Genomic DNA, 25486 nt, shown 5'->3' with positions numbered 1-25486 from the left:
ATACAGGGAAACCTACCAAACCCAGACATTTCTGAAAACTAGACACCCGAGGGAGTCCAGGGAGGTGTGACTTGCGTGGATTCCTCAGTGGTTTCTTACCCAGAATCCTCAGCAAACCTCAAATTTAGCTAAAAAAAATCACATTTTTCCCACATTCTGTGTGGGATCACTGCGCCGGGACAAACGTCCTACCACCCAACGTTCCCCTCAGCCTCCCGGTAAACACGATACCTCACTTGTGTAGGTGGGCCAAGTGCCAAAAACTGGTTGAAATTGAGGGGGAACCAAAGCGGGTCGCCCCAAAAAAATTTTAGGTTGACAAGCGTGGCAGACTTTTTATCGGTAGAGATGAGACAATGATGGGTGCTAGGAATTTTGTGGATTCCTGCAGATTCTGTAAGGTTCCATCACAAAAATGTGGGAAAAATTTGTGATTTCCAGCAACATTGGAGGTTTGCAGCGCATTGTGGGTAAGAAAATGGTGCTGGGTGCATGTGAAGCACACCACCCTGGAATCACCCAGATGTTTAGTTTTCAGATGTGTCTAGGTCTTGGGGATTTTTCTACATGGCAGCATCCCAAAGTCCAAAACGTGCAGCCCTCACCATTCCAAGTGGGAGGATTTTGAGAGTTAGCCAAGCTCTCATGGCCTAAATGTAAAACCAAACCCCAAAATAATCAAATGTCCTCTTGTTCACTGTGGGATAAGATGTTTTAGTGTGCGGGGGGAGAGCAAAAAGACTGTTACTCCTTAATTCAAAGGCCTTTCCTCTTCTTTCATGCTTCTCTTGCCCCCTCCACGTGATTGGAGGAGAACTGCTTGTGCATTTCTCCTCCGATCCGCGGGGTAGGCCTCTGATGAGGTCAGCGCGCGATCGCATGCAGACGTCATCAGACGCCGGGGGGGGGGGAGCTTGTAAAGGGAAGCTATTCCCCTTCCATCCCTGCCCAGGGGAGGGGGGTATGAGGCCCCCGAGGGGAGCGCTTGCGCTTCCCCATGAGAGCCCCTATGTGGACGTAACGGTTACGTCCTGGGCACCCGAGCAGTGCTGCCCAGGACATAACTGTTACGTCCAGGGCACCCAAGGGGTTAAACTTGATGCTTTTTAAAAAGAAAACAAAAATTTTTTATTTTTATTTTTTAAGAGTAGGCAGTGGTCCATGTGACAACTGCCTTGCCCTTAAAAATATTTGCACCCACATTGACAAAGAGGAAGTGGTCCCCTGGGGACCCCTTCCCTTTTTGTGAATGGGTTGCCACCAACTTGAAGTTAGTGTTAAACTGCAAATGGTTTGGGACTGCATTGCTGTTGCAAAACATTCATACATCATACTGCAAGTCACTATTAGGAAGGGAGGCCCTTAACACACCTCTTCCTAATACCGAATCGCACACCCTATTTGCGATTGAGTAATAGGTTACTGAATCACAAATAGGGTTTGGTACACCCCCATATGTTTTTTAGCAGTCACAAGCGGTCCGATTGTGCAAATTGGACCATTTGCAACCACTAAAAACCTTCGTACATTGGTGTTTTTACAAAGTAAAGTTCTGGAATCAGTACTGATTCTGACCTAATAATTGCAGCTTGAGGCCTATCTTTGTACATTAGACATGGAACAAACAGAGGAGTTGTTCACAGAGATATGAAAACTATGTCCTGTGCTCAATGCTTTCAAAATCTGCCAAGTAGAAGTTCCCTTCTTTCCTTCCCTTAGTCCTTTTGTATTTGGAACTGTCTTGACCCCATCAGTTCAGAACTGTTGAGCCTGTTACGGTTGTGGATGTCACTGTGTACACTAACCAGGAGAACCAAACCTAAGAATTGAATCCATAAGATGGTAGCTTGCACTAGAGACCATCCATTGCATTCAAAGTTGTGCTAAATGTCTATAAAACTGTATAAAAAGACATTCACTCTCTTACACTTTCTTGAAGGTACCCTGGCATATTCCAGCAGTGCATTACATTGGTTCAGGTACCCATTGAAGGCATAATACAGCTTGGTGATGAGGTGGAACTCCTATTATTTCAACCCAAATGATGAAGTACTGAAAACAGAAACAGAAACAATAAGGACAGTTAGAAGTAGAGTTACCACTTGCCCTATTTTCATATAGTGAGAGTTTCACATCCACTTCAGGACTACAGATTCTAGTACCTCACATGTACCGCCCTAAGGGCTAGCATTAGTGATCTTGCCCTCTATGTGAGGCCAATCATTACAATTACATTGACCTGACTTCAAGCCCTGAAACTCGGAGGAGTTGAAGTCCTCACAGGCTATCCAGTTTGCTATGCCCACTTCTTTCAGTCTAGTGAAAGAGCCAAGCCCTTATTCACAATGTATAGCTGATCAAAATACTTGCTAGTTTGTATTACAGATATTTTAATCTAGCATTTTTCTACTATGTACCAACTTCCACCCCAAATGAAGCCTAAAAACCCTGAGAGCCCTTCATCTTGATTGCCTGCTTCTACCTTAAATGAGAACAGTTTTGCCAATAGCACTTTTTGTTTACTCAAACAAGACTCCTATACTTTCTCAAAGTTACTGTAATGTAAGGATTATTCCCAATTTAGAGCATCCTACGTTTTGCCTTAGTGTTCATCTATTCAAAGAATATGCTTACTTGCCTGATCTTTCTGTTACTTGTCATCAACAAGGGACCTTTCCCTTTTGTCAACAAGTAGGAATTATAGGTTATCATGTTTACTGTGGTTTCTTACCTCTTATGGAGGACCCAGAGTGTTTTATGGATAGTCAGATGAATGGGTACTACTACTTCTGTGCTGTATGGATAGAAAAAGGGTGTTAGTTGAAATGTAATCTGTTTTTGGAGAGTTTTGTCCTTGTACTTGAGGCCCGAAGATAGTGCTTCATACTTGATGCATTGGCATGTTGGAATGACCTAAGCAGTACTTGATAAGTGGAAGGATTGTGAAGATAGGTGCCCAGGCTGCATATATAAACCAACTGGAGTCTTCTCAGAGTCACTTGAGCCTTGTGTTTGTGAAAAACAGGTTTCTCTTTCGAATTATTGATGGGGTTTATTTTCTTTGGCAGTTTATTCCATGACTTGAACATCTGCTTTCACATAGGAGCGTTCTTTTGGAATTGTGAAATTACTAGGAGTGTACCCATTCTTAAACAGAGGTATCTTCTGCAGGTATTTAGTCTGAGTTCATTTTGTTACACATGGACCACCAGATGTGCAATATATTATGCTTTGAAGGAAATACTTCTTAAAACTGATAACCAATGTGATGCCATGAGAGCAGGTGTATTTAGATCCCGCCTATTTAGCTTTGGGACCTATCTGACCACCTTGCTCCGGATTCTTTGTAGCTTACTGATTACTTTTGTGGTGAGTCAAAAGCAGAGAACATTTGAATATTTTGTCTGTGTGAGAGAACGGGGCTGATTGCAGAGGCCTCCCAACATTTTGCCCCCATCTTTTACTTTTTGCTGGTGTTTTCCTGACTCTAATGGTACTCTGGGTACTGCTAACCAGTCCCAGGGCCTGTGCTCTGTTTAAAATCAGTATGCAAATTGGGCTAATTATAATTGGCTACGTCAACCTACCTAAAAGTCCCCAGTATATGGTATGGCATGTATGTTTTTGGACTCTAGCATAGGTAGTGCACCCATAGGTGCACTGCTGAGGTGCCCAGTGTCATTTTAAAGGCATGCCTGCCTTGTTGGCTGCTTTTAAATTAAATTACATGCAAATTCGACTTTGGAATTAAAAGTAGTTCCAAAGTCTTAAACTACCTTATGTTTACATATAAGTCACCTCTAAGGTGTGCCCTATGTGCCCCTATGGCTCAGTGCCATGTAACTATAAGCAGGGACCCAGAGCCAAATTTGTTTTTCCCTCATTGTAGTGAATGACCCCCATAGGCTAGAATGGGGAGACTTTTTATTTTAATTTTAAAAATCCTCTTAAGTAACAGATACCAGATGTTTGGTGTCAAATTAATTGTTATAATAAATCCCACAACTTCAGTTGTTGGATTTAATTTAACTTCTTCAGGTAAAGAGTTTTAAACTTTACCTGAAAAGTTGCCAACTTCTGCTCTGCAGTGTTTTGCTGCTGTGCTCTGATTGGCCAGCCTCTGGCAGCCTGGCCAGGCTGCTTTGATGAGATGTGAAGTGGCTTGGCTCAGCACAAAGTGATGTGCCTGGGGGAGGAGATCTCCCCTCAGCAGATAGGGAATCAGGAAGGGGGAGGGCTGCCAAACTGGTCTTCAAAGGCAGAGAAGGACATTTGGAGCAACCCACCAACACACTCACATCCTGCAAACCCAGACAATTAGGTACCCCCTTGATTAGATTAGGAGAGGGCAGGAGAGGGGTGTGGTTAGGATTTGTAGCCACACCAGTGGGTGGGCTCACCAGACGTAACCTCTAAAAATCACTTTCAGCCATGATGGATTTTCGAGGAATGCTGCTCCCTGGGATTGATTTTTGCCACACTTCCCAGGAAGTGGTCATCACGGGGAAGGACCCTGCCCCTGATTGGAGAACCAGGACCCCCCTGTTTTTCACCCAGGAGCAAGGATAAAACTGGCAGAGCTGCACCCACACCTCAGATCCTGATCACATTCCAACAAGGAAGAACTACAGGAGAAGAAGGACAGCCCTGCTGGACCCCTGACCTGCACCTGGACACTGCAGTCTAAAGGACTGCATCAGCTGCACACTTGGGCTTCACCACAAGAAGGACTTTGCCTGGCTTCAACTAGTTCAAGGAGGGACTCCCTGTTTGCTACAGGTGAAAAATTGCTAACCAGAGTCCACTGCACCAACTCCTGAACAAGCCAACCAGCTGACCACTGCCTAGTGACCAAAAAGGAGTTTGCGCCAGGTGCATTCTGGGAGTTGTAGTCTGCACCCCCCAAGGAGCATCTCAGAGCTTCTGGAACCTTGGGGTGAACTGTGGACCTTACAAGGACCTTAAAAGAACATCTGGAAGAAGATCCAGAAGTTTGGAGAACTTTAGAGAACTTTTGGAAAAAAGCTCCATCGAGGGACCGACCTGCCGGCTTGCCTCAACTGTGACCCGGCCTGACTTGCAGGTTCGCCCCGCTGAAGAAAATGTCCAGAAAAACGACTAAGTCCTAAGGTAAACTTTTGACCGTGGCCTCCCATGGGCTGTAGCCGAGCCGGGCTCCATCGCGGTCGGCCTTAAACTTTGACTTTGACCTGGTCGAGGTGCGAACAGATTGACGCTTTTTGTTTCTCATGCGCTAGAAAGCAATAATTCTTTAAAAATTCATATCTCCGGTTCCCCTTATCCGATGTTATTAGTTTTGGTGTCATTCTAAAGCTAAAAATATTTCCTATGTTTATAAATTGATTGTGGATTTTTAAACTGTTTCCTGTGTTTTATGTAATTACTGTTTTGTGATATTTTAATGCTTTACTCTTTGTCTCCTAAATTAAGCTTTGTTGCTCGTTGACAAGCTACCAAGGGTTGAGCTAGGTTTAATTTACTGAGACCTGACTGGACCTAAGTGGAGGTTAGTGGCCTACTGCTAAGTGTAGGTACTTACCTGCTCTTACCAATAACACATTTTCCGAAAGTCTTGACGTTGCTAGAGCTACTGATATTTGTATCCTAAATGAGAGCCCAAGGAAGGGAAAGATGAGCCACAGGCATCTCATTATTTAGAAAGAGCTTCAACAGTTTGATGACATGCTATTGAAGTGGAAGTTCGGAATCCATGATCACCTGTAAGTTTGGATTTTTCTCTTCTTTGTTAAAATGATATAGGGTTATGGTTTTGCCATGATCTGCAGTTGAGTATTCCTGTTTTAGTATAGATATGTTTGAGATTACTCTTTAGCATCCATTGTTCCACTGCTAGACATTCACTGAGCCCTCATGTCTTTACATGTGCTGGTTGTTCCTGTTTTGAGATTATCTAAGTGTTCTGAACATAATTATAGGAAGTGATGTTAAAATAGAAAGCAAGATCAGGAAGGGGACTAGGTAAATATTTAAAAAGCATGGGGTGGCTGTTTATCCCTGTGCAAAACCTGTTAACAGTTAAAGAGCGAAGGGAGGTAATGAGACAATATGAGATCTATCTTTGAGGTAGCATTTTATCCATTTGAGAGCTATGCCATCTAGTCCATTGTCTACAAGTTGTTAGTTTACTGTGACATATGCTGTAAATAGGTCAAGTAGAATTAGGGCAGCCACTCCATTAGTGTCATTGAAGTTCTTGAGGTCATCACAGCCTGGAGCTTTATGTTAATTTGGTGCTTCTTCCAGATCTGAACAAATTCTGTCCAACAGTAGACAGTTTTGCATGATGAAGGTTCAATGAAGGCTGAAGACTTTTGAATGTGTTTGCTTAAGAATGGTCAATTCAGTATTTCAATATGAGTCAGTAGTTTACAGGATCAGCCTGGTAGAGCGCCAGCTTTTTTAGTATTGTTTAATGTAACATATTGTGAGACCACTTAGGAAATCACCAGTTGATAGGAGTTAATTATATTTCTTACTACTATGACTGCAAAAGGCTCTAAGAGAATGGATTTGAAGATGCTTAAATAGCAAGGGTATGCTCTTGAGCCTGCCATGTTTCTGCTTTTTGTTAGCTTTGTTGTCATTTAGCATTAGTAGGTTGAGCAAGTATGGTGTAGATGTGAGGGAACCTGCTTTGGCATTGACGACAGTAGAAAGTTGTAGTTGCTTTTCTTGTAAAGGAAGTAAAAGTCCACTTTTTTCGCTTTTTCAGTGTATTTGACAGGACGTTGCAGAGTTCCTGAGAATGTTTTACACTTGTTGAGTTAGTTGAAGGTCTCTTTGGTTGGGGATTTAGGGCCAGATTTACAAAGGTGCTTTGCTATTGCAAAGCTTGCAGTTTACAAAGTTACAGGGTTTGCGACCTCAGAATGTTTTTTGTTCTTTTTTTTATTTGCTGATCCCTTTGTGCAATCCAAACAAGCATTTCTGAATCATAAAATTAGATTTCCAACACTTTTTGAATCGCAATTAGGAGGGGTATGAAAGAGACACCCGCTCCTAATTGTTAGATTTTATAGAATGTCTCAGTGGTTTGCAACCACAGTTGTGGTTGAAAACCACTGATCAGCTATCAACACCTCCAAGGAGGTGGTAACTGATTCAAAAAGAGAAGGGTACAATTTCTGGTGACCACAGGGGGAAGAGGAAGTGGGCCCACAGATTTATTTTTTTCACAGCTGTATTTATTTCCTAGAGGACCAAGAATTGCTTTAAACAAAGGTTTCCTTTTGGGGATGCAAACTTGCAAAGACAGGGATTGTGGTCTTCTGTTACTCACAGGCCACCATGTCTTCGTTTGTAGCCAATCACAGAGGGTTACCAGTAGAGACCTGCCTAATTAATATTCATTGGGTAGGTCTGTCTGCATCCTCTTATGACTGGAGATTTTGTGATGTGAGCTATTAATACATGAGGTGCATCACAAAATCAGAGACAAGCCACAAAAAATTGGTGTGCAGTTTGCAACCACTTTTTGTGACCTGTCTACTCTATTGGGCCTATACTGTCTGTTCTGTGATGAGAGTATTAGGATCTCTTGAGCTTGAAAGAGATTCTGTACTATTTTTAAACTTTTGTTGTGGGTCTATGTTTTTCCATATTATTTTGTGAGAGTTGGTTTCAGGTTTTCAAGATTTACATCTGAGTCAAACCAAGCTGCTTTCTTACTGTTTGGTCTTCACCATGTAAAGTGTGTCATCCATGTTAACCGTGACCAGAACTATTTATGGACATTTCTAAGCCCAAGAGAAGTGAACTTTTCAGTTTTTCTTTGAAGGGCTTAAGTTGATATTCTTCTGAGAATAAGTGGTTGTAGCTGGGATGGGATCAGTAGATACTTATGTTGCCACTGGAAAGCTGAGCAGCTTGAAATGAAAGAAGTGTTGGGTGCTCCACACTGAGGCCTTGTTATTTTTTGACTAACTACAGTGAATATAGCATTGGAGTTATGGCCAACCAATTGAGTGGCTCCTGTGACCAATTGGTGAAAGTCTAATTCTTCATTGTTAAAAAGTAGGCTTCAGATCAGTCATAGGTTTGGTTTATCAAATCAGATGTTGAGATCTCATAGGATTAGTGTTTTGTATAGTCCGTTGTAATGTGTGGTGTTGAGTCTAGGAGGGCATCTGCAAAGAATAGATTTTGCTGTTGGGTGATAGAAGAGGAGGAAGAAACTTAGAAAGAGGTATTTCCTTACGTAGTATGGGAGCTGCATTGTCACCTTGCGTAGTTTCTGTGATGACACGGTCTGGTCTGAGGTTTACAAGACGTCCTAGTTCTGATTTCTGTTTCTGTGAGTGATTTGACATTTAGTAGAATGAAGACAGATACTTGTTGTCCGTCTGGGAAGGGTTGTTGTGGTAGATTGTTGGTTATGCCCTGCTTGCTGCCGTAGAAGTGAAGAGCTATCAGGATTTTTTTCAGGTTAGGAATGGATCAGCCATCTTGGGTGATCTTTCTGGTGCACCATCCAGTTTGCATGGAAGGTGGGAAGGTATTGGATCATTATTGATATTTAGAAGTTGGATACTCAATGATCTAATTCCTTGATCCTTCCCCCATGGGATGTATGTTTGATTGAGTAATCTCCATTAACAGTTCCCTAGTTGAATCTGCCCAGCACTTAGTTCTTCCATAATACTCAGGTTTCTAGTGCCTCTTTAAAGTCCACCTCAACAGTTTCTAGTGTGACGTGTTCTCTTGAATTTTTCCTGCTTTTGTGAGGCACCAGTGTCCGTTTACTAGAACACTGTGATTCAAAAAGCCTTCCTTGCAGTGTAACTGTACTTCATTATCTACATAGGTTATTCTGCAATGGCACCCATGATGTGATAGCTGGCAAAAAGAATGTGTGAATTAATTGTTCACTTCTGACACCAGTGGGTGATCTGTTGGTCTAGAGTTTTAATCTCTGGAAGTCCTATGTAGGCTTTTATCCTTCTGAGGCTAATAAATCGAGTACAATAGAAAGTGGGTAATACCAACACCTGTTGTAGAAAGGACAAAATATGCAATTTAGCACCACAAAAATATTATTTGTATGTTGCCGGGCCTGTACAGACACTGGGTTCTACAAAGCCCTGCCTGCATATCTACCTTAGAGTTAAGTGAAAGTAGGTAAACTGTTTCATAGAACAGCTATGTCATCCTCAATATAATAATACTCTCTGTCCTGTTGTACTCCCTCATTTTAATGTAAAGATTCAGGAAGTAAATGTGGCGTTTTCTAAATGCACTGGAGATATCCTGGATAGAATATGCTCTACAGTACATGTGTATTCGTTTCTTTCAGCCTCATTTTTAATATTGTAAATTTTATTTCTCTTTCAAGGTTTTAGCATTAAAGCCGTTCCATTCCAAAATGCCATCTTGAATGTAAAAGAACTTGGAGGTAAAATAATTATTCTTACTTTAGATTTAATTTGTATTCCTTGTCTTGAAATACTTTGCTTAATATATTAAATGTAATGGTCCAATAGTTTAATGTTTCCCTAATATAGTGTTGATCTGCAGGTGTGCTTAATGGTGTATTGAATGGTGTCTATTAAACAGTGCAGAACATACCAGACTGTTCAATTAATGTCAGGATTTCTGACCACTGATCAGCATCTCTGCTACGCTATCTTGCGCATAGAGATGAACAAATTGTATCTACAACTTTTAACATGCATTTTAAACAAGCATTAGCAAAGCCAATAGGTCTCACTTTTGGAGATATTGGATTTGCCAATAGTTTTTGGCTGTGACCTTGAGCAAACACAATTTACCGTCAAGCGATTTGGCTGGCGCTGAGCACTAAAGATCATGGGCATCAAAAAGGAACAGTTGAGGGGCATTATTCTCCTGGCCCCGCAGTTTTTGTGGGCCTCGTGATGCAAATTTTGTAATCTATTTTTAAGCAAGCCTGGTCTAATGAGGCAGCAAGCATAACTACACCACCAGATTGTTCCAGTTGTTGGAGTTGTGTTTTCTTTTTTCCTTGGAGGATGTAACCTAGAAACAGGTGCTTGTGCTATGTGAATCTCTGCATGATATTTTTAACCCGGGACCTGCAAAAATGTCTGTCGTGTGACAAAGGGGATAAAGATACGCATTTTCAGACCCTTCATGGAGGCCAGGTGCTTTGTTTTGAAGTGGGTGTTCTTTCACTTCTTTCTTGGGAGCTGTTGCTGAGGGGTAGCAATGTTGCTATCCGTACAGAAATATATATATTTTTTAAATGTCTGGGATATATGAAGCCGTCACATTTAGTTTTCCGCTCATGCCATAAGTAGCAGCATGGAAAATAGTTACTAAACTCTTTTCTATTACTCAACACTCCCCAAGGCTTTCTCGGTTAAAGAAGGAATCAGCTGCACATGTTGGTATTTCTTCAAAGTTTAGAAAGAGCAAAGAATGGCACTACTATTGCTCGATTCTGGGAAGAAACAAAATGTGCTTCATGCAGCACAATTGCTGGTCTAGATGTGCTGCTTATCCACAGATACATTTGTGCACAGATTATCACAGTGAACAAGTACTGGACCAGCAAGATTTAGAATACTACATATGTTGTGTACTCAATACGACAAGCATTGGCAAAGCCATTAGGTCTCACCTATACAAGAGGTATTAGCTTTGGCACTGTGTTTTGCAATGTTGTACATCAGAGTGGGTGTTGTTCAGCATGGCTAAACGTTAGTGGCGTGGAGTGTCAGAGTGGAGTTTGGGAGTGGAGTGTTGTAGAGTGGATTTGTTGGAGTGTCATAGAGTGGAGTGGAGGTCTAGAGTGTCTTACAGTTGAGTAGACGGGAGTAGAGTTCAGTAGCAGAGAGTGTCAATGAGTAGGTGTAGGAAGTTGGCTCTATATATACTATTTCAAAGTGAAAGATTGTGTGCACAGAAAAAAAAATAGATAACACTAATGCTCTATTTGTGGTAGTGTGGTCAAGCAGTAGGCTTATCAGAGGGTATGTTAAGCATTTGTTGTACACATAGGCAATAAATGAGAGCACACACACACAGACTTAACTCCAGGCCAATAGGTTTTTATATAGAAAAATATTATTTCTTAATTTATTTTAGAACCACAAAATTCAGAATTCAAGTGAGAGTACATAAATTGTAAGGTACTTGGCAAAGGTAAGTATGGAACTTTAAATGAAAACAGTAGGGTACACAGTTTTGGCAAAAATGGCAAAAAGCTATTTTAAAGGTGGACACTGCAAAAATCAACAGTTCCTGGGGGAGGTAAGTACAAGTTAGTTTAGCAGGTAAGTAAAGCACTTACAAGTTCAGTCTCCGGGGCATAGGCAGCCCACCGTTGGGGGTTCAAGTCAACCCCAAACACTCAGCACCAGCAACACGGGGCCGGTCAGGTGCAGAGGTCAAAGAGGGGCCCAAATAACAAAGGCGCCTATGGAGACTAGGGGTGCTCCATTTTCAGTCTGCTAGCAGGTAAGTACCTTTGTCCTCTGGGTTCAAGCCAGGGGGGTTTTGTAGATCACTGGGGGGGGTCCCAAACAGGCACACAAAATACACCCTCAGTGGCACAGGGGCGGCCGGGTGCAGTGTGCAAAGTAGGTGTCGGGTTTTACATTGGTTTCAATGGAGGAACCCGGGGGTCACTTTGGCGATGCAGGGAGGGCACAGGGGGTTTCTCAGGCCAGCCACCAACTGGTCAATGATGAGGGCCGCCTACTGGTCTCTCCTGCACCGGTAGTTGGTTCCTCTCGGGCCTGGGGGCTGCAGGTGCAGTGCTTCTTCCAGGCGTTGGGTTCTTTGTCACCGGGCAGTCGCGGTCAGGGGTAGCCTCTGGATTCTCTCTGCAGACGTCGCCGTAGGGGTGCAGGGAATTTGTCGCAGGGTGTCCACGTTGTGGGAGTCACCTGGGCGTCCTCGCTGCAGTGTTGGTTCTTCTGGACACAAGCCGTGGGCATCGGTTGCAGAGTGTTGGGGACTCAGGCTTCAGGAGTGAGGCTGGAGTCCCTTTAAAGTTTTGTTTTTCAGGCAGAGCCGCTGTCCACAGGAGTTTCTTGGTCCTTTGGGTTGCAGGGCAGTCCTCTGTGTCTGCGGAGGTCGCTGGTCCCGCTGGATGCTTCGCTGTTGCAGGTTCATTGAGTCTGGAGACAGGCCGGTATGGCTGGGGCCAAGTCGGTTGTAGTCTCCGTCTTCTCTGTGGGGCTTTCAGGTCAGCAGTCCTTCTTCTTTAGGTCATTAGGAAATTATGTTATCCTGGGTTCAGGGTCGTCCCTAAATACTAAATTTAGGGGGGTGTTTAGGGCTGGAGGGCAGTAGCCAATGACTACTGTCCCTGAGGGTGGCTACACCCTTCTAGTGCCTCCTCCCTTTGGGAAGGGGGGCACATCCCTAATCCGAATGGGGGAAATCCTCCAAAGCAAGATGGAGGATTTTCTAAGGAAGGGATCACCTCAGCTCAGGACACTTTAGGGGCTGTCCTGGCTGGAGGGCGACTCCTCCTTGTTTTTCTCATTATCTCCTCCGGAGTTGCTGCCAAAAGTGGGGGCTGTGTCTTGGGGGCAGGCATCTCCACTAGCTGGAGTGCCCTGAGTCGTTGTAACACCAGGCTTGAGCCTTTGAGGCTCACTGCTAGGTGTTACAGTTCCTACAGGGGGAGGTGTGATGCACCTCCACCCAGGACAGGCTTTGGTCCTGGTCACAGAGTGCACAAAGGCACTCACCCATGTGGCCAGAAACTAGTCTGGAAGTGTCAGGCTGGCAGAGACCGGTCAGCATAGCACAAGCAGTTGGGCTGGCATGCAGGGGGCAACTCTAAGATGCCCTCTGTGTGCATTTCTCAGTAAATCCCACACTGACATCAGTGTGGATTTATTTTGCTGAGAAGTTTGATACCAAACTTCCCAGTATTCAGTGTAGCCATTATGGAACTGTGGAGTTCGTGTTTGACAAACTCCGAGACCATATACTCTTTATGGCTGCACTGCACTTACAATGTCTGAGAATTGGCTTAGACACTGTAGGTGCATCGTGGTCATGCAGCTATGCCCTCAACTGTGGTATAGTGCACCCTGCCTTAGGGCTGTAAGGCCTGCTACAGGGGTGACTTACCTATGCCACAGGCAGTGGATTGTGGGCATGGCACCCTGAGGGGAGTGCCATGTTGACTTAGTCTTTTTCTCCCCACCAGCACACACAAGCTGTGAGGCAGTGTGCATGTGCCGAGTGAGGGGTCCCTAGGGTGGCATAATACATGCTGCAGCCCTTAGTCCTTCCCTGGTCACAGGGCCCTTGTTACTATGGGTACCATTTACAAGGGACTTATCTGTGTGCCAGGGCTGTGCCAATTGTGGAGACAAAGGTATAGTTTTAGGGAAAGAACACTGGTGTTGGGGCATGGTTAGCATGATCCCAGCACACTTTCAATCTTAGCTAGTATCAACAAAAGGCAAACCGTTAGGGGGTAACCATGCCAACAGTGGCATTTTCTTACAGTAGGGTGGAGTGGAATGGAGTAGATTGAGTTAGTGGGGTGGGTTGGATAGGATTGAAGAAGAGTGGGGTGCATTGGATTGGGGTAAAGTGGGGAGAATGAGTGGGTGTGGTAGACTGAAATGGGGTGAGGTGGATTGGAGTGGGATGGATTAGATTAAATTGGGGTGGTTGTTTGAATTAGAGTGATAGGACTGGTGTGTGGAGGATTGGAGTGGGGTGGATTAGATTGGTCTCGAGTGGTGTAGATTGGATTGGAATGGAGGGGGGGGTATTGGATTCACTTGATTTGATTGGAGTGGGGTGGATTGGATTGAAGTGGGGTGGATTGGATTGGAGTGGGGTGGGGAGGATTGGATTGGAGTGGCATGGATAAAAATCGGGTGGGGTGATTGGATTGGGGTATGGTGGTCTGCAGTGGGATGGATTGGATTGCAGTGGGCCGGGGTGATTTGGATTGGATTAGAGCAGGGTGGATTGGAGAAGGTTGATTGGAGTTGGGTGGATTGGAAGGATGGATTGCATTGAGGTGGGGCGGATTGGAGTGTGGTGATTGGATTGAATTGGATTGGGGTGAATTGAACTGAACTGGGATGGATGGATGGATTGGATTGGGGTGGGTCGGATTGTAGTGAGGTGGATTAGAATGGGTTGGATTGGGGTGGATTGAAGTGAGGTGGACTGAACTGGAATGGGGTAGAGTGGGGTGGATTGGAATAGAGTGGGGTGGATTCAAGTGGGGTGGATCTAGTTGAAATGGACGGGGTAGATTGGATTGGGGTGGTGTGGGGTGGACAGGATTGGGATGGATCAGATTGTAGTGTAGTGGATTGGATTGAGTGGGGTGGATTGGATTTAGTGGGGTGTGTTGGACTGAGTACTGTGGATTGGATTGAGTGCAGTGGATTAGGGTGGAGTGGGTGCATTGGATTGAATGGGTAGATTGGATTTAGTGGGTGGGATTAGGATGGAGTGGTTTTGATTGGGGTGGGATGGATTGCAGTGGGGTGGATTGAGTGGATTGTGGTGGATTCGACCGGAGTGGGGTAGATTTTAAGTGCGGTGGATTGGATTGGTGTTGGGTGGATTAATTGGCGAGGGGAAAATTAAGGTGGTTTGGAGTGGGGTGCATTGGACTGGAGGAAGGTGTATTAATGTGGACTGGATTGGAGTGGACTAGAGTGGATTGTATTGGAATGGGATGATTGGGGTGGATTGGATTAGAGTGAGGTGGACTGGGTTGCAGTAGATTTGATTGGAGTGGGTGGATTGGATTAGAGTGGGGTGGGTTGTATTAGATTAGGGTGGGTTGGAGTGACGTGGAATGAGATGGAATTTGAGTGCAGTGGATCAGACTGGAATGTGGTGGGTTGGGGTGGATTGGATTGGGGTGAGGTGTATTGGTGTGGGATAGATGGGACTGGGCTGGATTGGGGTGGATTGTTGTGGGGTGGACTGGATTGCAGTGTTATGGTTTGTGGTGGATTGCAGTGGGGTGGATTGGATTGTAGTGGGGTAAATTGAAGTGGGGCTGATTGTTTTGGGTTGGAGTTGGTTGCTTGGGATTGGAGTGGGCAGGGTGGAGTGGGGTAGGTTGGAGTGAGGTAGATTGTTTTAGATTAAATTGGAGCAGATTGGAGTGGGGCAGATTGGAGTGGGACAGTTTGTTTTGGATCGGAGTGATGCATATTGTAGTGAGGTGGATTAGACTGGATTTGAGAGGGATTGATTGGGTTGGAGTGGATTAGATGGAAGTGTGGTGGATTGGATAGTGGGGAGGGTGGATTGGAATGAGGTGAATTTGGCTGGAGTGGGGCAGATTGGAATGGAATGGAGTGGGTGGATTGTTTTGGATTGGAGTGGGGCAGATTGGAGTGGGACAGACTGAAGTGTGAAGATTCAAATGGGATAGATTGTTTTGGATTAGAGTGGGACAGATTGGAGTGGGGCACATTGTTTTGGATTGGAGTGGGGCAGATTGATTTGGAGTGGTAGATTATTTTGGATTGGAGTGGGGCAGATTAGATTGGGGTGGGTGGGGGGATTTGCGTTGGATGGGGTGGGGTGGATTGGTGTCAGTGAGGTAGGGTGGAGTGGAGTGGGGCAGATTGGGGTGTATGTCATAATTATGTGTTAATGCATTATTTCAGAAATTACACATAATAAAGAAACAATGACGCTTTGCAATATTTAGAACAAGATAATCGTAATATTGTTTTTAGAACAGCACCCACTAGCAAAAACAGAAGAAAACATAAGTGCAAAGTGAGAAAAGATGGCTTGACATAGTAAAAGAAAGCTAGCAATAAAACATAAAACTTTGCAGTTTGGTTTGTCCTGCTGGACACGTTTTTGACAGTCACAAGCCTTCTGTTTGCAGGGCACTAGAGGTTAAAAAGAACACAATAGTAACTCAATCACGTTGGGAACAGCAGACTGGCACTGATTAAGTTGAATCATTCAGTGCTTGGTCCCTGCTCCACATAGAGGAAATGATGCCAGACCTGCAATGACAAATTACGGGGCTATAAATAAGAGTGCCACGCAAGCCAACAAATGGGAAGCGACAGACGGGCTCCAAGCCCTTCACTGTACACAACAGAGCCTCTCAAGCAAGACTCATGCGCTAATGTATGCACTCGTAGGCTCAACCCTAAAAAATATCTGAGGACATCTCTGCCACTGCAGTATGGAGCCTGCTATTGCATTCACTCTTTTTTGCAATCCGTGCAATTCTAGTGCAGTGGAGACGGCTTCCTGATCTGCTTCTTGGTTACTCGCAAAATGAGTGAAGACTCTCACTCCTTGGCAATATAGAAGTCATACTTGTTTGACATCAACCCCAGGCGACGTCTGCCACACACCTAGTCTGTTAATGTGCTGAGAGCCTTAAAGCCGCGAACATCACTAGAACTAGCAGTGAAATACCGTGGCTCTTTGTCCAGTACAATGGTGTTCTGGAGAGTGGTTCAGACCGATCTTTCTACAATTAAGTTAGTCTTTCCTCAACCTACACTTGGACCATACCCAGGTTGCTGCCCCTACAGCTCACTGCTGACAGCGGATCAGCATCATAAATCGCAATCAATGACGTCTGAGTGCTCTAGCGGCATGTGTCTCCAGCGTCAGAGGAACTGCAGTCACCGCTGCACAAGAACAATTTGTATTTGCATATAAGACTTCACCCCCCAATTCTTTGCACATAAATCCATTGATTTCCACTTCTATTCCTCATGTTAAGCCAAAATCTGCTGCACAGCAACTGACCATTGGACTAGTTTTGGCCTCGAGTACCCTTGGATCTTGTGATGCTTTAGTACGTCCACCACATCTCAATGAACATTCCTGGTATCTATTAGTGCTCAGGAACGGAAATGTGAAGTATTGGGCAGAAATTAGGCACTTTGCACGATAAGTGATGCTGTCAAAGAATACATTTCTCCCTCAAAGGCCAGATGACCGCACATCTTTGATACTTTTGGTGTGTCGTGATGATTCCTTGTGAGCTGCATTCTGCCTTCCTCGTTTTCTCATGCATAGGTATCTTTCAGCCTCCATGTTACCGTAGCTGGTCAGGAACTCGTCACTGAAAGCATTTACTGCCTAGGCCGTGACTGTGCTAATAAGCACAGCTTTGCATTTCAGACCTTCTGAGTGCTAGTCGTGACATAGTGAAGGTGTAGTAGGCAATAACTCAAAGAAACTGGGCCCCAGCACCGTGTTCGGGTGGTAAAGGACAGCAAGCATTGGCAATGCAACGGCTCGCATTTCTCCGAGTTAGAGCTATTAGCAGTTGTAAACTCCCAACCGGACTTTTCTTGCCACATTAAATGGAAAAAAAGAGCGGGATTGCGCCGATACAGTTCACTCGTAGTGAAACATATCGGCAAAAGTGCAATTATCTATGTAACTGCAAAAGGGCAATTAATTGTGTAACAGGGTCAATGTCATGGAAAGCGCTCGACTTCTACCAAGCGAGATCCCGCTGCGAGAAAAGATAAAAAGTAGTCCACAAACCGGATGGAAAACAGCGAGCCTTGCATGTTTTCAGTACTTTGTCGCTGCGCTTGAGGAGGGCTATCCACTGGAAAAGGCATGACTTATGCATGCCTTCCACTAATGAAAGCAAGCAGATTTTAAAAGGCAAGCCCACAAACCAATGAAAGACACTGACGTGACATGGACGGGGCTCCTAGCCCTTTCCTAACTACTAAAGCGTCTCGCAAGCAAAACGCATGCGCAAGCGCATGCAATGCAGGCTGGACCCTAAAAATGGGGTGCAGCGCGCTCCTCACACACCTTGACCCTGGTACCACTGCATCTGCTGCACTGTTGGTAGTTCCGCCTCTCGGATTGTCATAATTCATCATAGTCCAGCAGCAGTGCAGTGTACGTCATGCATTACATTTATGTTCACTTAACTACCAAGGAAAAATTGCAGCTTAATATGCATCAACCAATTCTTTCTTCATACACCAGCAGTAGTGTGGTAATTTCATTAGCAAGGACAGAGACTGTCAGTATTTCAGTGGGATGCATCCCATGCCTGACTACCGCGTTGACGAGCGATGATGCAGTGAGCACAAGATGTGCAACTAGTTATGAGAGAAAAGTAGCTGCACTCATTAACAATGCAAATCACAACTTACCGGGTTGATGTCACTCATCTGATATGACCCTAGCCTTACAAATTTTAGGATGTCATTATAAAATTTCCTAAAAATACACTTTAAGGTATCTCAATTTGAAGGGACTACATATGCAACACATTCTCCTCCTTCTTCCTTATTTTCAGTAAAAATGCAAGCCGCTTTCATGCATTGTACGGTAAAACCTTTAGCCAGTGCTGCTTTCTGAACAAAATGGGATGTTTCACTGATGGTGACTGCTGCCAAATCCCACCTATGTTCAAACAGTTTTCTATACCTGCAGATGTAAAAGGTGCATTCAGTAACCTGCACCTTTTCACAGTGAAGTTCGGTGGCAGTTACTTGCAGCTTCAAAAATGCAGCTTTTATCATGAAATCATGCTCCCATCCGAACTGTGTGCTGAAGCGCATACAAATAAGGATATTTCTCCAGTATTGGATCTTTCATAGATTCACATGCTTGAATCATCCCCGTCGTCGAGGTGGGAGCCTCACGGTAAGTTTAAATACATAAAGCAGTAAGTCAGTAAGTGTAAAACCAGTAGGCCCTAGTAGGCCTCATAGGGTATTTTACAGTCTATCCACTTTGTTTTGTGAAAAGACCCAAACTTCAGTGTCAACCAATCAGGATTCAGCCCCTCCCAAACACTCCCAACAGAGGCTGAATTCCCTCAGATTTTCTACCACACGTCGTGTGAAGGGAGTCTCCCTGAGCTCTGCTCAGTTTTCCTTATTTCTGACTGAAGATTGTTTCTCTCAGGAAACTAGCTTTACAGCGTTATCATGTCTGAAAAGACAAAGAAGAGTCTGTTCAGAGACTGTGAGACTTGTGGGAAGAAGAGGCTGCATGTTGATGACCCCCACAAGAAATGCATCTACTGCCTCCATCCAGACCACAAGGTGAGAGACTGCAAAATCTGTCGCACCTTTAGTCAAAAAACCCTCAAGGACCGTGAGGGTAGACATCTCTTATGGCTGCAGAAACAGAAAGCCATAGAACATCCTTCCTCTGACGACAGTGAAGCGTCATCTCATGCTTCTCGCCCTCAGAAAAGAACAGGTGAGAGAGGGAAAGTGTCTAATGAGCCACCAAGGAAGATGCCCAAGAAGACAAAACAAGTCTCTACTGAGACAAAAAAGGATGTTTCTGTTGGACATGGCTTTTTGACAGGGTCATCCCCAAACTTTTTGCCTCCTTCCTCCTATTTTTTCTGACCTGTTGTTGTTGGCTTTTGACCTCTGGGCACTTTACCACTGCTAACCAGTGCTAAAGTGCATATGCTCTCTCTGTAAATGGTACTATTGATTGGTTTATCCATGATTGCCTATTTAATTTACTTATAAGTCCCTAGTAGAGTGCACTATATGTGCCTAGGGCCTGTAGATTAAATGCTGCTAGTGGGTCTGCAGCACTGGTTGTGCCACCCACTTCAGTAGCCCCTTAACCCTGTCTCAGGCCTGCCATTGCAAGGCCTGTGTGTGCAGTTTCACTGCCACTTCGACTTGGCATTTAAAAGTACTTGCCAAGCCTAGAACTCCCCTTTTTCTACATATAAGTCATCCCTAATGTGTGCCCTAGGTAACCCCTAGAGCAGGGTGCTGTGTAGGTAAAAGGCAGGACATGTACCTGTGTAGTTATATGTCCTGGTAGTGTAAAACTCCTAAATTCGTTTTTACACTACTGTGAGGCCTGCTCCCTTCATAGGCTAACATTGGGGCTGTCCTCATACACTGTTGAAGTGGCAGCTGCTGATCTGAAAGGAGCAGGAAGGTCATATTTAGTATGGCCAGAATAGTAATATATAAAGTCCTGCTGACTGGTGAAGTCTGATTTAATATTACTATTCTAGAAATGCCACTTTTAGAAAGTGAGCATTTCTTTGCACTAAAATCTTGTTGTGCCCTTCAATCCACGTCTGGCTAGGTTTAGTTGACAGCTCCTTGTGCATTCACTCAGACACACCCCAAACACAGGGTACTCAGCCTCACTTGCATACATCTGCATTTTGAATGGGTCTTCCTGGGCTGGGAGGGTGGAGGGCCTGCCCTCACACAAAGGACTGCCACACCCCCTACTGGGACTCTGGCAGACAGGATTGAACTGAAAGGGGGCTTGGTGCATTTCTTAGACACTCTTTGAAGTCACCCCCACTTCAAAGGCACAACTTAGTATAAAACAGGGCCTCTGCCCTACCTCATCAGACACTTGCTGGAGAAGAAACCTGAACCAGAAACTACATCCTGCCAAGAAGAACTGCCTGGCTGCTCAAAGGACTCACCTGTCTGCTTTTCTACAAAGGACTGCTGCCTTGCTGTTGGCCTGCTGCCTTGCTGAACTGCCTGGCTGCTCAAAGGACTCACCTGTCTGATTTTCTACAAAGGACTGCTGCCTTGCTGTTGGCCTGCTGCCTTGCTGAACTCTTGTCTGGCTGTAAAAGTGCTCTCCAAGGGCTTGGATAGAGCTTGCCTCCTGTTCCCTGAAGTCTCAGGACCAAAAAGACTTCTCTCTTCCTCTTGGACGCTCCGTGCGCCGAAATTTTCGACGCACAGCTTGTTCCGCGGCAAGAAAAACGCCGCACACCGACGCTGATCGACGCGACGCCTTCGGGACAACCGAAACTTTGACGCACGGCCTCGCAAGGACAACGCCGCCCGACTTCCCGGGAGAAATCGACGCGACGCCTGCCGTGAGATCGAAACTTCGACGCGCAGCCCCGCAGGACGACGCGCAGCCGGAAAACAAGCAGGAAAAACCACGCACAGACCCGGGACATCTGGTACTCCCCGCGAACCACAGAAAGAGACTGTCTGCGCGCCGGAAAACGACGCACGACTCCCCGCGTGGAAAATAACGACGCAAGTCCGTGTGTGCTGAGGAGAAATTGACGCACACACCAGTTTTCCACGTATCTCTTCTCCACCAGAAACCAGGTACTTTGTGTTTGAAAGAGACTTTGTTTACTTTCTAAAGACTTAAGACACTTTATATCACTTTTCAGTGATATCTTTACAAATTCATATTGCAACTTTGATCGTTTTGACCTGAAGATACCCAGATAAATATTATATATTTTTCTAAACACTGTGTGGTGTATTTTTGTGGTGTTATGCTATGGTGTTGTATGATTTATTGCACAAATGCTTTACATATTGCCTTCTAAGTTAAGCCTGACTGCTCGTGCCAAGCTACCAGAGGGTGGGCACAGGCTGATTTTGGATTGTGTGTGACTTACCCTGACTAGAGTGAGGGTTCTTGTTTGGACAGAGGGCAACCTGACTGCCAACCAAAAACCCCATTTCTAACAGTTTCCCATTCAGAGACACTCAAATATTTGCCAAAAAAGGTTCATTCAGAGCCTACTACACCTTTGCATCGGAAAAGCACCTCAAAAAAGACATCCCTGTCTCTGTCACCCCAGAAAGAGCCAGAAAAGGTCTCTTCAGGGAAAAAACACCCGTCGACGACCACCCTGTCGACGACGGTGTCGACGTTGACATCTACTACAGTGTCGGCGACGTTCACAACAGCGGTCTCACCGATGATTATGACTTCGTCGTCGTTATCGCCGACGACGATAATGACGGCAATTTAAAAAAAAAAGGCTTCGTCTGCAAATACATCGTCGACGGCGGAGGCCTCCTGGGTTCACCAATCGACCAGGGCACTCTTATCTATGAAGCACCTCTCAATGAGGTTTAAAAAGGCACTTGAGGAGAGGATACGTTGACGAAACAACGGTCTACGAAGGAACCGCTGACAAAGGATTCGTCCATGAAGGGCCCGTCGATGAAGGACCTGTCGACAAAAACGCCGTCAGTGACGGATCCGTCGACGAGGGAACCGTCGACGATCATATCGTCCACAGCATTAACAGTCTATAAACCATCGACCTACCTGGATACTCCACCGCACCATTCGTCAACTAGTCTGCCTTATCATCAGGACGACTCCACCAGGTTCTTACCCCTTTCACTTATCACCATGGGGGACAAAGCTTCTGATATTCTGCCAATGCATACCTCACCAAGTAAAGTATTGCCATACCCCCCACAACATCTCTTAGATGATGATGACGATGATGCATCCTCACAAAACGACGGAATGTTTGGGGCAGCTAGTAGCCCATCCCAACTCCATGTCAAATGCCAAGATTTTGATGATGAGGACGAACAGCATTACCAGCCTAGTTATGCCTCAACATCCTACCCACAGGCAGAACAAAAATCGCCCCTCTCCATGCCTAGCACACTAGTAGCAGACCTACAATATATGCTGAATGACTACTATAAAAGGTTTCCACCATCAACTCAGACCACGCCACCTAGACCTGAAAGCTACCAGACACCTCGTAAAACCCAGACTACTAATCTTCTGGAAACACCACAGGCTAGCATACCGGTAACTAGCCAAACTCAGGAAGCTCATCCCTCGTCAGACGACGAAAGGGAAGAGGGTGAGCTAAGAGATTCTGCGACTAGTGAATGGGATGATTATCTCGTCCCCACACCATCTCCACCTCCAGCAGGTCCAGTAGATTCGCCTCCAGAAGAAATAGGAGGTTTTCATAATTTGATAGAGAGAGCGGCAAAGCGTTTTGGCCTTTCAATTGTCTCTCATGAAACCGAATGTTTTCTGTACGACTTCAAAGAGCCATCAAAGAGATCGGTAAGAGCTATACCCATAGTAGATTTCTTATAGAAGGAGGGTTTGAAGGCAATGAAAAATCCTGCAACAGTGCCTTCACAAATGCCAAGACTGGAGAAGAAGTACAAAACCCCAGATTATTCTCTGGCCTGTTTAGTGTCGCAGCCAAAACCTGATTCTGTGATATCACAGGCGGCGCAGCGATGTTCCAGAAACCCCTCCGCACCTATAGCATCTCCCCCTGACAAAGAAAGGAGGAGATTAGACAACATCAGTAAAAAATTCTCCTCTGTTGCAGCGGTCACAGTTAAGGCGGCTAACTCCCTCGCCATCCTGGGATGATATGATCGCCAAATGTGGGCAGACATGTCTGCCTTTTTGGATCTACTGCCAGAAGACGTCAAGGTGGAAGCAAAAAAGGTGTTGCAGGAGGGAGAAAGGGTTGCCGCAGAGATTATAGACAGCGCAATAGACATTTCTCTAACTGGCTTCAGACAATTAGCTGGCGCAGCAGTCCTGCGCAGGCAAGGATGGCTTAAGGCCACATCATTTAGACCGGAAGTCCAGAGTAATGTTCTCGACATGCCTTTTGATGGAGAAAGTTTGTTTGGAAAGCATGTCGACGACATGTTACAGGCCATCAAAACTGATACGGATACGGCAAAATCTCTAGGTACTCTTCAATATAAAAAACAACCTTTTCGTGGAGCAAGGGGCAGAGGAAATTACTCCATTCGAGGGGGATACCAACAGTACAGATCCCAGTATCAGTCTTCCTCCACAGGATCACAACACCAGTACCACCAGCAACAGCAGCATTATAGGTTACCACCGGCCGCAGCTTATAAACATCCAACTAGAGGAAGAGGAGCTGCCCGAGGAAGAGATACGGGCAGAATACAATGACCCACCAGTCATCTCAGCACTTCCCCGCCCACCAATATCGAGGGTCGGAGGTCGCATCACTTCCTATTTCCCCCAATGGGAGGCTATAACATCAGACAGATGGGTACTCGATGTAGTAGCCAGAGGTCATACTCTGGAATTCACGCAAACACCACCAATTGTTCCTCCATCGGGCCCACCACCCCCGAGGATGAACCAACTCCTCAAGGAAGTAAAAGTGATGCTGAGCAAAGGAGCGATGGAGCCAGTCCCTTTTTCTCAAAAGAACAGAGGATTCTATTCCAGCTTCTTTCTCGTAAAGAAACCCTCAGGAGACTGGAGCCCCATCCTGGACTTGAGAGCACTAAACAAGTTTCTAAAGAAACAGTCGTTCAGGATGGTAACACTTCAGCATGTCCTGCGTCTTTTAAATGCTGGAGATCTGATGGCATCCCTAGACCTCCAGGATGCTTACTTTCATATTCCCATACATCGCAACCACCGCAAATTCCTAAGGTTCAGAGTGGGTGGTATGCACCTCCAATTTCGAGTTCTCCCATTCGGTCTCAAATCGGCCCCCAGAATCTTCACAAAAATGTTGGCTCCGGTAGCAGCACATCTCCGCCAGTCAGGTATCCAGGTCTTTCCTTACCTGGACAACTGGCTCATAAAGGCACCCTCAAAGTCGCAAGTAATACGTCATATTTCCTATTGCCTTCAATTGTTAGACAGCCTGGGGTTTGTAGTCAACTACCAGAAATCTCAGCTCCACCCCAAACAGGTATTAAACTTCTTAGGAGCAATTTTAGACACAGTCCACAACAAAGCGTACCCATCTCATGAGAGGAAACAAAAACTAACCTCCTTAGCAGGCAGGCTCTCCACAAAAAAGTTTGTTTCAGTCCGCATCTACAAATCATTGCTAGGGATGATCTCATCTTGCGTTCCGTTAGTCCCAGATTGCAGGCTCCATATGTGACCCCTGCAAGAGCATTTGGACATACAATGGACCCAGATCAACGGTTGTGGATGAGGTTGTAGATTTCTTTAGTCATCATTTGTGCAGAATCCATGTCTGGTTACAGCTAACAGGTGGTTACTTGGATTTCCATGCCATGGTTCAGTTTTGGTGATCAACACATGGCATGATTAACGAGTGAATCTGGGGATTTAGAAACGCTATGGTTCTCTGGAAGTGCACTAATGTGTAGATTCCATAAGAATGATAAGTAATATCTTCCGCAGGATAAGAAAGGATCCTCTTTAAACTACTTGAAATTTGTTAAGCTTAACAGAAACAAAAGATTTAAGAAAAAAGGTTTATGTAAACCTCTGTAACCATGTCCAGTGATGAAATTAACACAGCAGAGAAAGTGCGACCTGCAGTCACTCCTTTCCTGAAGGAAAATACCTCCCTTTAATGGGAAGGTGAGTGACATTTGCAATAGAAGCTGACCCAATCCATACTATTGAGTTATTTGATTCTTGGGTTGAGATATCTGCGACTGACACTAGGTCATTCATTAGGTATAAACAGGTAAGCTCACTAAGTTTTTGTGGAGATTTTATGGATAACCTGCCAAGATTCACTATCTTCCCCGAACTGCTAAGGAGACACAATCTTTAGCATAAGCCTTAAGTGGAAATGGTTTAAAGAAAAAACTCAGGCATCTGGTCAGGATAGCAGCACAGCACTTCTCAGGGGTGTCTCACCAAAGGGGGTACAGACAATCACTCAAAGCATTCTTAAAGACAGAGCACAAATATAAACATGACTGGAATGAAGGGCTAAGGCAGTTGAGTACAATAAAGGTTG

At 45.0% G+C, this 25486-nt stretch overlaps 1 protein-coding gene across 4 annotated transcripts in view; it reads left to right on the top strand.

Annotated features, from left to right (window-relative positions):
- The window catches only part of ARL15 (ARF like GTPase 15), an 841607-nt gene that overhangs the window by 360232 nt on the left and 455889 nt on the right, over positions 1-25486 (top strand). For 2 of the 4 annotated variants that reach the window (XM_069221875.1, XM_069221886.1), the window contains one exon: positions 9374-9433. The exons of the other annotated variants lie outside the window; for them this stretch is intronic. In XM_069221875.1, the coding sequence (XP_069077976.1) occupies positions 9374-9433 (60 nt within the window). The remainder of the gene's footprint in view (positions 1-9373; positions 9434-25486) is intronic. 4 annotated transcript variants of the gene reach the window in all.

Source organism: Pleurodeles waltl, chromosome 1_1 (assembly GCF_031143425.1).
Source record: "Pleurodeles waltl isolate 20211129_DDA chromosome 1_1, aPleWal1.hap1.20221129, whole genome shotgun sequence".
In the NCBI taxonomy this organism is placed as follows: domain Eukaryota; kingdom Metazoa; phylum Chordata; class Amphibia; order Caudata; family Salamandridae; genus Pleurodeles; species Pleurodeles waltl.
The sequence above is the reverse complement of the archived record's forward strand: the minus strand, read 5'-3'. Positions and strand labels throughout refer to the sequence as shown.